At 53.7% G+C, this 14,739-nt stretch overlaps 1 protein-coding gene across 1 annotated transcript in view; it reads right to left on the bottom strand.

Moving 5' to 3' along the window:
• Window positions 1–737: 737 nt before the first annotated feature.
• The window catches only part of PEBP4 (phosphatidylethanolamine binding protein 4), a 157,009-nt gene continuing 143,007 nt past the window's right edge, over window positions 738–14,739 (bottom strand). Inside the window, exon 7 of the mRNA XM_019556588.1 lies at window positions 738–1,144. Coding sequence (XP_019412133.1) covers window positions 1,053–1,144 — 92 coding nt within the window. The 3' untranslated portion in view covers window positions 738–1,052. The remainder of the gene's footprint in view (window positions 1,145–14,739) is intronic.

Genomic DNA, 14,739 nt, shown 5'->3' with positions numbered 1-14,739 from the left:
GCCTAATACAGGTGAGCAGACGAAGGGACCTGGCTGGAAGGGAGCTGGAAAGTCTTGACAGTGCTGCCAAGTGCTGTTATGGGTTGGAGATTTCAAAGAAGCTGGGCCCAGTTTTCCAAGAGCTCAACATCCACCAGTGGCGCCAGCTCTGCGGCAGAGTCGTAGATTCACAAGCATTAGGTGCTGGATTCCCAGCTCCCACACAGGTGAAGAAACAGAGGTCAGATTTTCAATTGGGGGTTGGTGTCAGATCTATGCCTGACATGCTATGTCCCTTGGAAAATCACATCGCTGCCTTCTTACACCTGCTCTGTACTCAGGGACTGTACTTAGGGACATTTCCCTCCCTTACGAGGAGGGCCCAGAAGCTCTTCAGTCATTTTGCAAACCTACCTGAATCCCGAGACCTCCGTGTGCAGCAGTCAGCACGATCTGCTGTAATTTTGACAACGTGGCTGCTGGGGAGACGCCGTGAGCTACCCAGTGTCAGAAGGAGAGTTGGTGGCAGAGACGGGAAGGGAATCCAGGAGCGCTGCCACCGTGCTCGGGTTGCAATCACGGTGTCACCTGCCCTCTCGGAGCTGGGAAGGGAATCCAGGTCTTCTCATGCCTGTCCGTGGCTTTAGTCACCAGATTGCACCTGCTCCCAAGTAATCTTTGTGTTGGTGCTTACTTGTGAGACTGCTGTTTGCATGAGGAAGTCACAGAACAACAGACCCCACAGTGCAATTATTAAAGCCAGTGCTAGCTCTTTTATTTTCATTGCAACTATAAGCAGCAGCAAAAGCACTATAAGGCAAGACATGCTCTACGTTTAGGCCAGGAAAGACCCTGCTGTAATGGGAAGCGACTGACTGGAGGGCCCAGTCACGTCAAGGCCGGGTGTTACTAATAGGACTAGGACGAGCATTTCTTTCTTGAGACGGGGGCTGCGCGGGGTTCTTGGGAGCGCAGCTCTTTGTGGGAGACGCGGGAGACACAAGCTTGCCACCACCGAAGCCGAGTGGCGAGCAGGGAGGCTCTGGGTTTGGCCACACACGTTGATGCTGCTCCTAGTCATTGTGGTGCTGAGTGAGGAACTGGGTCGAAGCCACAGGGGATCCGAGTCGAAACTGCTCGACAAACCGCTCCAGTGGCCAGGAACCTGGAAAGAGACCAAAGGGCGGATGAGTAGAGCCAGACCCTGACGGCCACACTGGCCAGCGGCTTCAGCGACAGGCAGTGGACAGCGCTGTTTCTGCTGGCAAGGCGCACACCCAGCCCCTGGGACCCGCTGCAATCAGCTGCGAGCAGAGTTGGCCCTTGGGGCTCTCTCCTGGCTGCTAGGGCTGACTGCTGGGAGCCTCGCCATGGCTCTTGGGCTGGTGGCCATGCTGCCTGCAGGTGCTTCTGCTTGCTGTTTGCCTACTCTCTTCCCAAGAGCTTCTTGCTGGACGAGAGGCCCCGTGCTCACCCATTGGCCAGCGCAATCCCAAGCCACTCCTGTCCTGGGGCAATGGGCCCAAGCAAAGCAAGCTGTGTTTGGCCCAGTCACTTCTTAGCCCCTGGCTTGCCTCTCATCCTTCCTCTTCCATCTCCCAGGAGTGCCCAGGCACATGCTGCGGCCACCAGGAGCACGCGTGCATGTAAGAGGCTTGCTAGATGCCCGCCACTATCGGATGCACCAGCCCTGCCATGCCAGAGAGGTCCAGGGAGAACCACGGGGGCATCTCCTGCATTTCCTCCAGCTCCAGCACTGTGGGGTAAGCTCCCCTCGAAGGGACCAGGGGAAAGGACCATGGAAAGCAGGTGGGCACAAGGAGCCAGGTCCTCAGCCTCAAAGTGCTGCATCCATCCACAATGGCAGAGGCTCTGGCTTGGAGGCCTGGACGAGCACCCGGTGCGGGGCGTGGCGGGGCTCTCCAAGTGGGCAGTGTGGGGGCAGGCTGGAGGGCAGGCCAGCACTAGCAGTGAGATTGCTGTTTGTTTTTCTGTCCTGTGTGATACCGACCACATCCTGCAAGGAGAGAGGCAGACTCAGAGACGGTCTGCGCGCGAGAGATCAAGATCAAGGCCGCCAGAGACACCCAGCACCTCCCAGAGCTGGGCACAGGCGAGGATGCAGAGGACACCCCAAGGGGCCTAGTGGCACAGTCGGGTCGGCTGGGTCCCGAGCTGCTGCTTGCTCACCTCCCTGAGACACTGCAGTTGCAAACGTTGTTTGTTTCTTGCCTGTTCCCCTCCCCGCCCCCTCTTCTGCTTCCTGATGACCTTTGGAGCAGACCTTCCCACGGCTTCCCACAAGCCCACCCCAAGGTGCCGCTGGAAATCCCCAGCTGCTCTGTGTGGGGGAGAAAGTGGCAGCTCCCGAGGCCTCCCTTTGAAAGAGGCCTGGGGATGCAGTGCAGTTGACCCTCGCTGCCTCTGCTGCAAACCCTCCTGGGTATTTTGCAGGCTGGCAAGGCCCTCCTCTGCCCCATGCATGCTCGGGTCCTGGCCCGGCTCCCTGGACATCTGCATTCACAATGGCTGTGCGCCACGCACGGCTTTGCAAAGGGAGTTCGCACCCGGGCACCAGCAGTGTGGCGCAGGCGTTGAGGAGTGCACACCTGCCCGTGCCTGTTGGCACTCTGGGAAAAGCCACGCAGCCAGACCGTAGCGCCCCGTGGGGCCGCCGGTGCGCCGTGCCTTCCGGCCCAACAAGGTGGGGATGTGAAGCCAGGCGGGCTGTGTGCCGCAGGAGCACGTTTCCTGAGAAACAAGAAGTAAAACCACAGCAGGCCCCCGGGGGAGTCGTGACCAGGCGCTCAGAAGGAGCCGGCGCCTGTCTCATGCTTGGGGGGACCGAGACTGCAACTCCTGGAAGCAGGGGGCCGCTCCTTCTGCACGCGGGGGCCGCGGGATCACCCTGTGCCCAGGCCGGAGCCAGTGCGGGCGTTTCTCCCGGGGCTGGGGGCGGCGGGAGATCCTCTCTTGCAGATGGGGGCGGGAGGGAAGTCCTGCTCCTTGGCTGTGGGAGGCAGGAAAGCCCCTGCTCCCCAGCTGTGAGGTGACAGGGATGTCCTCTCCTGTGGGAGTAGTAAGTACATCCTGCTCCCTAGATCAGAGATGCAGAAATCCCCCTCTCTGGCTGGGCAGGAGGCACAAGGAGCCTGCCTCTCCTTGGCTGGATGCAGGGGTGGCACCAGGCAGAGGCACCAGCCACATGCAAGACTTATTGTGATCTTCCCCGTCTGTCTGCTCACGGCCTCATCAGAGCTAGAAGTTCCTCGTCACCCCGCTGCTGCACCCGGCAGGGCTTCTTGAGGAGCTCGCCGTGAACCTGAACGTGTCCCACGGAGCTGAGCGCTTACCACCCCCCGCCTACAGTACAGCATCGAGCCACCACCGCAGTAGCCCACGGCATCGTGCTGCCTGCATCTAGCTAACTTCGCAACCCTTGCGGACCAAGTTAAAGCAAAGGGAGGATACAGCTGTGTCAAAGAAGGATGGATCCGGGCCTTAGCGCAACCAAAGCCGGCTGTTTATGCCACATGCCTCTCCTGCCCCTCCACACCCCATCCCGTCCATCTCGTTACTGCCATGGGAGGGATTGGTGTTGCTTATCCGAATTCAAATCTCATGGTGTTGAACACAGCCAACAAGCCCTGCTGCTCTTGCAAAACTGCTGAGCAAAGCCTGGAATTGCTTCACCGGGTGCCGTGCTGACAACGACCTGAGTAGAGCGGGAACGAGCCACGGCGGGACTCAGCCTGACTTGAACACCTCCTCTTTCCTGTTGCAAGTGGGAGGAGGACCCTGCCGAGGAACGGGCTCACACATGCCCATGGCCTCGGGATGACTCAGTGCTCGAGAGCGAGGACCAGTGCAGCCAAGTGCCTTGCGGTTCTGCAGCCAGACAAGAGTGAAAAAGTCCCTGTTTTCCTGCACAGCCTCCTTTTTTCCACAAGATCGTCTGATGGAGGTTAACCCCAAGGAAGTGTCAATCACGGAACAAGCCACTCACTGCTCTCATGGGATGCGGTTGCGCCCGTGGCATGCACTGGGAGGTCAGTCACCTTTCCCCAAGCTACCACTCCATGGGACGGTCTCTCCCCATGGGGCAAGCCTCTGGGGAAGTAGCCGTTAACTCTAGGTTTGGCCACTGGTGCTATGCAGAGTCCCGTCACACCCATACTTCGGGGCTGCAGTGCAGAAAAGGCAGTGCATATGCAAAGAATATGCCATTGCAGTACTGACGCCTGGCAAGGTGTTGCTGAGACCATCCCCTGCTTTACTCGCCATGTAACCGCACAGGTAAGAACAAGAACGGATGAATATCAGAACGTGAGAATTGCCATTGACTGGGTCAGACCCTAAGTCGAGTCTTCTGTGTCCTGCAGGGGCAGAGAATGGACACTGAAAGGGAGACTAAACTGGGTATGACCACTGTTCTCTCTCTCTCACTCACAGCCCCCAGCATTTAAGATCCAGGAAGTCCTGACTCAGAGGCCGTGCCCCTAACTGCTTAACAGCTACCAGTGGCCCTTTCCCCAAGAATTTGTCCAATGCCTTTTTGAATTTGGCTAAACTTTCAGCTTCCACCGCATCTGGTGGCAAGGAGTTCCATGCTTTAATTACACGCTGGGTGAAAAAGCATTTCCTTTTCTTAGTTTTAAACTTACTGCCTACTAATTTCCTTTTGAGATCCCTGGACAGCCAGCCACAGAGACCCACAGCTTGCAGCAGTCCCACCAAAAGTGCCTCATTCCTGACCTGCAGGGACCCATCCTGGGTACAGGAGCAAGTTCAAGCCTTGCTCATGTTGCCTGGCATGGGTTAAAGCGCCTTTTATATCTAACAGGCTGCATCTTGGAGCTTAACATAACTCTTGCAGTTAGCAAAAAAAGTTGTTGCTGTCATTCTCGTGTGCTTTACCTTTCAGGAGGGGAGCAGGCCCAGTTCTGTGGGGCCCAGCTAGCTTGTCCTCTCTCCTTTTCTGCCGGCAGAGATTGCAATGACTGGGTCTGGCTAGGCAAATGCAAGGGGACTCTTCAGGGTAGGGACCATCTCTTTGGGACTGAATCTCATGGCAGAGGCCACTTGCCCTTAGAGGCAACCCCAGCAAAGACAGTACAAGCTAAACCCTGTGGAGAAAGAGAGAGGGCAGCTGCGGGGCTCCTAGCACCCTGCCTCTTGACACGAGAGCCAGGGGACTTCCAACAACATTCAAAAGGGGCCAGCGTGAGGCTAGCAAAAGGAAACGCTGCTATGATGCAGTACATCCCTGTCAACTGCAGCGAGGAAGACAAGGAGCTTGGGGTGGGGGTTGTAACAGGACTACATGCTGAAGAGAACATCTTGATTTAAACAACACACCTAAAGGGACAGGAACCTCCCTGACTTAGGACACAAACTAAGCCTTAGGTGCTAGAAGTTAGGAAGCAGCTTCCCTTAGCTGTAGCTTTTTCTATAACCACCCTGCTCACTGCAGCATCCTTTGCCAGTCACCAGACAGTGCAGTAGATGGGTCCCTGCTCTTATCCAGTACCAGCCCCTGTGGCTCTCCAAAGCAGGCAGCCCGGTGACAGCAGTGCTTATCTACTGGGACATGCCCAGGGACCCATTTCCCATAAATGAGCTGCTCAGACAGGCAGTGAGTGAGAGCTAATATGACCACAAAATGCTAAAAGAAGAGATAGAGCATGGAGCGAGGAGGGATGGGCTACCAGTAAGGTGCAGGACCAGGTCGCAGGAGCCTGGGGTTGGCTTTCCGGCTCAGTTGCGGCCTCAGACGAGGGAAGTGGGGGGACACACATGCCTGCAATGGTGCTCCTTGTCCTGATCCTTTGCCCTCTATTAGTACCATTTGCAAGAGCATTTCAAAGCATTCTGCGAGCCCCAGGCAGCAGATCAAAACTATCCCCATTTCACAGGGGGTTAGGCAGAGACAGGGACAGGGGCCTGCCTGCCACAGGGCTCGTGAGCCTTTATGACTGTTGACAATTTCTGTGTAGAGCCCAGGATGAAAGGAGCCACAGGGGCGCAGGTTTTGCCCAGGACCACAGGCCTCTGCCCGGAATCGCATGGTGTGTTGTGGAAAGAGGGTTTTTCCCAACCTACTTTTCCACCTGAGAACACGTGGGGCCCATCTCCCCCTAGGGGAGGCCTGTGCCCTCCTTGGGGAAAACCCCACGTGGATCCCCCCTTTCAGCACTCCTGTGTTCAGCACAATACCACCTCGCTCAAAGTCCAGGAAAACCGCCGAGCCACAGTGACCACATGCTGCTGGGTGAGATTTCAGTCTCATCTGGGGACATTTCAGCCACCAGGAAGCGGAGGTGGGTGATGGGTCCTGCAGGATGACGTCAGACTCAAGTCTAAGGCTCTCACCTAGGATGCCCAGGCTTTCCAAGAGCCCTCCCCAACGGTCCTGGATGGCCAATGCCCTCCCATACCTCCCAACCTTGTATGCCTTGGAGAAGCCCACAGGCTTAGTGACACGTCCCAAGCCCCAGCGTGCCCACAATGACCCCTGTGCACCTGAGGTCCTGCCCACAGCCCAGTATGGCTAGGGTAAAACAGTCCCCCCACCCTGCTGCCCTGTGCTGGTCTGGAGAACCAGAGTTGTTGCAACAGGAACTGGGTCGAGCACCCCTTCCCCACCACCCCGCCACTCTTCCCCTAGTCTGGGCATAGCCAGTGATTTCTCTCTGCAAATATTTGACAGTCCCTGAATCACTGCTGCTCTGACACCAAATGGCCTAATTGATTCAGTAACACTTGGTGCTGGTGACTCACCAGAACTCTTGATTAGCAGCCAGGGATAGCAGAGAGAGAAAGAGCTGCTGGGAAACTTAGGAGGGACGGGGGGAGAAGGGTCGAGAGGGCCACAGTCCCCTCCCTTCAAGAACAATAAGACATTTCATGTGCAGTTTGGTCCATGTTCAAGCTCACTTCCTGGATGATTATATCACACACAGCTTTGCCCTTATCTCAGGACTTGCTGCAGTCAGACCAGCTAAGACCACTCCACAACCACCCACGCTTACAGCTGCTGTACAGCAGGGAAACTGAGGCACACGGAGCAGAAGTGACTTGCCTGTTCAGGAAGCGGCAGACTTGGGAAGAGCTCTGACACTTGCTGTTGTGCCACAGATGCTGGACAATGCTCCCGGTCACAGTGCTAAGCACTTTTCGAGGCACAGGGGTAGGCCCAGGCCCCTCACCCGCGAGGGCAGAAGCAGTGGCTGGAGTGAGCTGTTCTCCACTTGCAGAGTGTAAAGCCTCCCCGGTGTCGTTGTGAGGCCAGCAGTCACCAGGCTGACTAGCCTTCCTTTTTGCCTGTGCCTGGTTCTGTCCTCGCTGAGCACTGATGTGTATCTGGAGTGCAGTGGCGGTACACCTAGAGTGAGCTGAAAGGGGAAACTGGTGTAACACATGAGGGATCATGTGGGCTGGAGACGAGAAGTCCCTAACTGTTGACGGGAGGTCTCACGTGCAAAGCGCTTGCGTCCATCGCCGGCCCCAGGACGCGGGCTCCTGCCCGAGACCAGCGTGCGTTCTGTAATTTATCTGCCTCATCACTGGGGCTGTTCTCGGTGAGAGGAGCCCTAATGTTTTTTCTCCAAAGATTAATGATGTCCCAGTGGCGGTGGGCGGGAGTCCTTTTTACCAGTAAATGACACCCGCAGACTTCTACACTTTGGGTAGCGCAGCTGAAAAGCGCTTGTTTCGCAGCCCTGTCCAATTACTTGCGGGCAATAGCTGCCGAGTGGCAATTCTTCCCGGGGAGTCAGCTGAGAAGTTTGGGCCCAACTTTGTCCGTGGCGGAGCGCTGTGCGATTGCACATCTTCCTACTCTGCTCTCCACTGTCGGGCTAGCTGCTCCTTTTCCCCATCCGCTGCTGTCCCACAGGGATTGTGGAGGCACCTGGTTCTCAGCCGGTGGTAGGGATGCTAGGTCTTCAGGCTGCTTCCATTCTTGTTGTGGATTTAAATCCTTTGGGTGTTCAGGGATCTGTTCTGCTGCTGCGGGCAAGCGAGGCACTGTGTCCTGCTTCCTTTGCACTGCCTGGTGTCTGAGACTTGCTAAAGACAAGACTCCGAGACTCGCTAAGTGGGTGTTTTCCTGGTGCTGGCCACCCCCAGGGGTCAAAGAGCAGAACTCCTCTTGGGGAAGATTCCTCCTGTGGTCAAAAACAGAAATGAGGTCTAATGGCTGAGGTAGGGTCAGAAACTGGACCTGATGCTCCCAACAGCCCTGGCCTGTGGCTTCGGTGCAATTCTCCACGCTCCCGTCACGTCCTGCAGGAAGTGGCCTGTCTTCCCGAGGGCAGCGGGATTCACAGCAATGAGCAGTAGACCTGATCATCCGGTCCTCATCCGTGCCACCCCCGGGGATCAAAGAAGCCTCTTCCCTAGCCAGGGACACTGTCCCCATGCTAGCACTCCAGCTGTATTTGCACGAGGGGGACTGTAGCATAGTGTGAGGAGGTGGTTGGAAACACGGTTCCCCTGTGGCTTTCCCTGTCCAGGAGCCCGATTCAAAGCCCAGTGATTTCAGTGGGTTTTGGATTAGGCTTCACATCGGCAATGTTCTGCCGGCGAGCACCACGTTTAAACACAGTTCAGATAGTCTGATCTGCTGTGTAGACAGGGCCTTAGGGGGAGGTGGGTCACCACCCTGTCTCTAGGTGGGTACGATGATATTACTAGTGTTATGAAGGAATGTCTCACACCTGCCTGACTCTTTGTTCTCCTACCGAGGATCTGCCATGAAGCCACGTGCCGTCCGGGGTCCTACAGGGCACTGTCACCTACTCGAGGGACCATCCCGACTCTGCTCTGCTCTGGGCAAATTATTTATCCCGGAGTGGCCAAGCAGAGATGCTGCCTCAGCTTCCCAACCTGCTCCTGGTTAGACTCGATTTTCCAGCTGGGTGGAACTGAGGCACAAGGAGTGCCTTGCACAAGGCCCTGCCGTGAGTCAGGGGCGCAGCCCAGATGAGAATCTAGCACTGGGTGGAAACGAAAATAATACCTCGTTGCTGGCATGAGGGCTGGCCAAGCTGCTGCAGGGGGCATGGAGCATGGTGCTTGGCCTGGGAGCTTGAGCCGGTGTCTGCAGGCAGCGAGTCCAGGAGGAATCTGTTACAGTGGGCACGCAAGCAGGCTGGTTCTCTGTAAACTCCCTCTCTGGGGACGCTCTTCCAGAGGGCATGCTGGTGAGCACTTGTGCCTTGGTGCCAGGGCCAGTAGGAATCTGCAGGTGAAACCCTGCAGAGAGCAGTGCAGGATTGCCCTGGCAGTGTCCTACTGGAAGCAACCTGCTTTGGAGCTTGGAGCTGCTAGCAGGGAGACAGGTGGCTGTTTTATGATGGACTCCAGTGGACGTGGCCAGCACCAGGGCTCCTTGAAAATCCCACTCATGTTGCATCCACACGCGTGTGCACACAATCCTAGGGCCAGGCAGCCTAAGCATTCCTTCCAGGTCTGGGGATGCTGGTAACCCCTGGCATGCGCTGCAAGTGCACGAGGGTTATGCCTGCCCATCGGCTGCCCAGCAAGCTAGCACCCAGTTATCTTGGGTTTTCCTGTCTGTCCCTCTCAGCTGCTCATCTTGTCCACTCGGGTAACCTGTGCACTCTGGACACATGCCCTTCGGTGAACACCTTGCTCGGCTTCCCAGTGCAAACAGGACTCTTCACACATCAGCACTAATCCAGAGTGGTCACACTGCTCCAATGCACACCCTATGGGATGCAGGGCAGCATTATATACACACCCCCCCCAACCTGGACTTACTGCATCAGAACAGATACTAGCTCCCTTCCCTGGAAATGATGAACAGGGTGCAAACAGCACAGTCCTCAGTAAGACAACACAAACGTGTGGGGTTTCCTCACTCAGGGAGACCCTCTTTGTTTACTGCCCTCGCTATTAACTTCCATCAGCATGTAAAGCAAGGACCTTCAGTACAAGTGGGCAGACTTCCTTCTCTCTACCACTTGAGCTAAAGCACTGCTGCCCCTAGCTGAGAGTGGCAGCAAGCCATGATCACCTGTGGATCATTCACAGAACATGATCGTGCTTTACAAACATGCTGCACTTGGTCCCAGCTAAGGAGCAGGGCTGGGTTTGTGGCTTTGCCCCCTTGTTGTGAACTGCAGGAGTTGGAGCAGCAATGGGCTACTTTCTTTCTTTCTGAGACAAAAAAAAATGAGTTTGCAAATTCTCCCTTTGCTAGTCCCTGAAACCCAATTAGCTTGGGGGGGTCTCCCCTACCGGCTCTGCACAGAGCCAATGCCAGATGCAAGCAACTCAGGTTATCGTGACTTCGTGACTCGTACAAAACTGCTATTGCCCGTCTGAGGCATTATGATCTTAAAAGGGTCAACGCAAACCTCAGGGAATCAGCAAGATGCTGGGCTATATGTGCATACATGCACACGCTTGCTTTAAGCTTAACCACTGGAGAAATCAAAAGCTATGTCCTGGGTCCTCTGGGCATTGCCGTGAAAGGGCTGCTTGCCTCGCTGTGTTCACAGCTCTGACAGTGAAAGCAGCAGTACCACACACCTTCGGAGTCATACTTTGCTATTACTGGTATGGTCCCTCTGCTGAGTCGGCTTGTTTATTGGTTTTACTGGATCACTAAATTTCCCAATGCAGAAGGGAGTTTCCCTGTGTTTGGTGCAGCAGACAGTATACTGCCTAAACAGTTCAAAGCCAGACCCAAGTGTTAACACCTCCGCACCCAGTAAGTGGGTTTGACATTTGACAGACCGCAAATTTTTATCGTCAATCTACCCAAAATATAGTAACTAATCTAACACTTTTGTCTCAGTTTCTGGCTGCGCCACTGACTTGCTGCGTGGCTTTGGGAAAGTCACCTAGCGCTCCCTGTGCCCTGGTGTACGCCCCTCTCCCCTCCCCCACCCCAAGCTGTGGCAAGCTGTGATCTTAAAGAGATTTATGCCTGTAAAGACCTTGACCATCTATCCACAAATGGGGCTATGTCAACCAGGAAGGAGCTTTAGTCATGAATGACAGCTCCATCTATCTACCTAGCAGCATACAGGAGGATCTACCTATGGGCCTTTTAATGGACAACAGCTTGTCTTATACCTCCAATTGTAAATGCCTCTCCCTGCCATGGCCTGAATTGCTGATTTAAGGTGGAAAATGCAGGATTTATTTATTTAAAAAAAAAAAAAGTTTATTCTCTTGACCTTTTTATTTTCCATTCATTTGAACAAAGAGGAAAACAAGTATTTGATGTCAATGGCTCTGTATTTATATAGGTCATAGTTTAGTGCCCTCTTCTGGGCACATGGCTTGTCATTCAGAAGTTCGGCTACTGTTCCATGACTTCTTTTAAGCCAAAAATGCAAGATGCTTTGTGGGGAGGGAGAGGAAAGGGAATGCAAGGGAGCTAGTGGGAAGAGAGGCATTTTCACCGTCTCATTTAAGGAGGGAGTTTAGGTTTGGGAACCCCGGTATGAACAGCATTGTGCAACAGAAGAGCAACATGCAAAGCAGGGAACTGGGAGGTGACCATTAATACCTACAAAAGGTGAAACCGACTGTTCCAGTTCCATCGTCTGCCTCAGCTTCACTGCAAAAAGGAAACGCTCTGCAGTGACACACTGCCGCTTCAAAGCCATCCCTGTCCCATGGGGCGTCATTCCCGTTCCAAGGCTGGCTGTTTCAGCCAGGATATTCAAAACAGGGGAAGAGTCAAGGAGCTGTGTATACGAATTCAGTGTTTCAGACATCGCCTTGGTGTTGGCTGCAATCTCGTACACACCGCTCAAGTGTTCCTCTTTGTTGAAGTGATAAAACAGTGCCAAATTCATCATCCCTGGGCTTATTAATGGCACGGGTAAGGAATCAAAAAGAATATATGTTGATGAACGGGGCTGCACAGTGCTTACCTTTTAAGCTGATTATCTGTCTCTCCCATGCTCATCACTTGTTATCAGAGCTCGCGAGAGGCCTTCAGACTATCTGTGATAACTCAATAAAGGTACCGCTGCCATCTGCTGGATGCCCTGGGAACTGCTTCACTGTGTGTCATAGGCCCTATTCTGCCTAGAGCTAGCAGAGAGTCTTATTTAGCTCAAGTGACAGGACACCTCTGCTTTTGGGGGCAGAAAGTTCTGGGTTTATCACCCTTGCTGCCATGTTATTCTGGGCGAGTACAATCGCGGCAGGTACCACTGTGCTGAAGTCCGGGGTGGGCTAGGTTTCATTACAGCATGTTTGTTAACTAAGAGCTTCCCTTTAATACCAAGATTTTGGAAACCACTTGTACATGGGTTCTCCCACAGCCAGATGAAAGAAAGCGTGGATTCCACTCTGCTTCATCTCCCTGATGAGTCTCAATAGCAGTCCCCTGCATGCTGCTTTCTATCTGATCACGAACTGTCTGCAAGGAGAAGGTACTTTGATTAAGTGCCCCACCCTTCTACTAAACCTGACAGCCCTGAACAGATGGCATATATTGGGGATTCATGTTTATTCAACAGGTACATGGGGCTCTATTAAATCAACAAAAATACTATATGACAGTAACAAGAAGGATCTGGGTGAAGGCAAGACGAGATGGAAAATTCAGAGTTAAGCCTGCCAGCTCCATCCTTAACAACTTCCTGCTGGGCCTCAGCACTTGAGAGAAGAGTGCGATTTTGTGCCGCCAATATGACAATTCTTCGAGGGAGAGGGGTGAGCTGAGGCCTGGATAGCAGTTTTCAGGTTGAATATCCTGGCGTTGGTCAACTGCATCCAGGACTTTATTATTCTGATGTGCTGCAAAATACAGGCTTGCATTTTTCCCTTTACTTATCACCTTTTGGCTTCAGTGCAAGAGATGGGGAAAATGTCACAGATGTGCCAAACAACTTAGGGTTTGATTCTGCTCGAGTGACACTGGCATAAATCGGCTTTTACTCCACTGAAGTCAATGGGGATATGCAGGTGTCACACCCAGGCAGTGAGAGATCAAGACCCTGTGTCTGCCTTCCCTAGGACCTCTGCCCTGCTAAGGGTCTCCTATGGGCATTCAACTGGATGGGCTGTAGGAAGCCTTGAGTTATTTTCAACATCAAACGTTGAGCAGACCAGGCATGTGATTCAGCAGTGAAAAGGTTAAGAATAACCATCATCCCACTCTGCATCTGAAGGTACTCCCACTACAGTGAAAAAACCACAGATCTTGGACTCCCGGGTTCTGGGTTTGGCTCGTCTGTCGATTCAGTCCCTCGTGTACAGTCAAGGGGGATGGAGCCCTCCGTCTCCCTGGACAAGTCACACAGGCCAACATATTCAAACCCAGCTGACTAGAATGAGGCACATAACTCCATATTCAGTCACTTAGGCAAGCAGCCTGATTTTCAGAGGTGCTGAGCACCTGCCGCTCCCAACAAAGTCAAATAATAAGATCATTTCTCTGCGTGCAGCCTTTTATCTGATCATGAGCTGTCGCGGCAGAAAGCTCTTTGATTTTGTCTCCCAACCTACCTTCCCCAGCACAGGGTGAAGTCAAGGGGAGATGCAGGTGTTTAGCACATCTTAGGATCAGCCCCCAGATGGTATCGCACGATCCGTTCTACCTATAGTTCGCCACCGCTACTCTGTAATTTACTTGTATAACCCCGCGCGCTCCAAAGTAGAGTGTGTGCCACAAAACATGCGCTGGAATGAACTGTCTCTGCAGTGTAAGTGGCCAATTATCTCAGAGATGAACAACTCGGTAAAGTTCCCTGATCCATCTGAAGGGGAATTGGCGGATATTGCTAATAGCCGGGCCTAGCATGTGCAGAGCTGAAAGGAGACAGAAATGGAGAGAAATAATCAGCAACGGACTAATTAAAAGTCAATCGTGCAATAATCACTAGCCAACGAGCTAGGGTACACGGGGCTCAGGCTCTTCTCTTCTGTAACAGGGACCATGTGGGAATCGCATGTGCAGTTGCTCACAAGGTTTCTGCGCATTGTCTACTCAGGACAATACCCACTGGCCAAATAATTCTTGTTGCTGCTTCCTGGTGCCTTCAGACTGAGCGAGCTGCTGACCTCAAAACGGCAACTGAACCTGCCCTGGGCATGGAGGGCAGCTAGCGACAAATCCGGATTTCAGAGCTGCTTCCTCTCTCTGCCATGGGTCCAAGCCTCAACGCTGCCCCTTCCCTCCCCACGCACCCGCTGGCACTTCAGTAATCCCGATTCTGAATGTCATGGCTCTAGCTCTGCTCAACCGGTGACAAAAACAGCCTCACGCTTTCCAGTTGGGTTTCAAGCAGAATGCTGTGGCTATTGCAAAGTACTTGAAAACAATCCCGGCACAACCAACCCACAGGGGTTTTGTGGACTTATATTCTAAAGCAACTGGGTCTATATAAGAGACGACATGAAGAAGAGTGACGTATGCATGGCAACAGACAGACAGACAGACAGGTACACAGGGTGACAGAAAGCTAGATCAGCATATCAGAACAACCCGGTGGAGGCCTCAGAAAATTCCCATCAGCCTGACTAGTCCCAACTATATGTTCTGGGGGTAATCCTGGCCAAGAGATAGGCAAACTCCCTGGGAGGAGGTGAAGGGATGGGCTCGACTAATCATCTTAATAGGCGAGTGGCCTGTTGCAAGATTGTGCTTGCACACTGCTTTCATAGATTTCACAGATTTCATAGACATTAGGGCTGCAAGGGACCTCGGAAGATCATCGAGTCCAGCCCCCTGCCCAAAGGGCAGGAAGTCAGCTGGGGTCAGAG

Source organism: Crocodylus porosus, unplaced genomic scaffold (genome assembly GCF_001723895.1).
Source record: "Crocodylus porosus isolate Cpor-Errol unplaced genomic scaffold, CroPor_comp1, whole genome shotgun sequence".
NCBI lineage: Eukaryota > Metazoa > Chordata > Crocodylia > Crocodylidae > Crocodylus > Crocodylus porosus.
The sequence above is the reverse complement of the archived record's forward strand: the minus strand, read 5'-3'. Positions and strand labels throughout refer to the sequence as shown.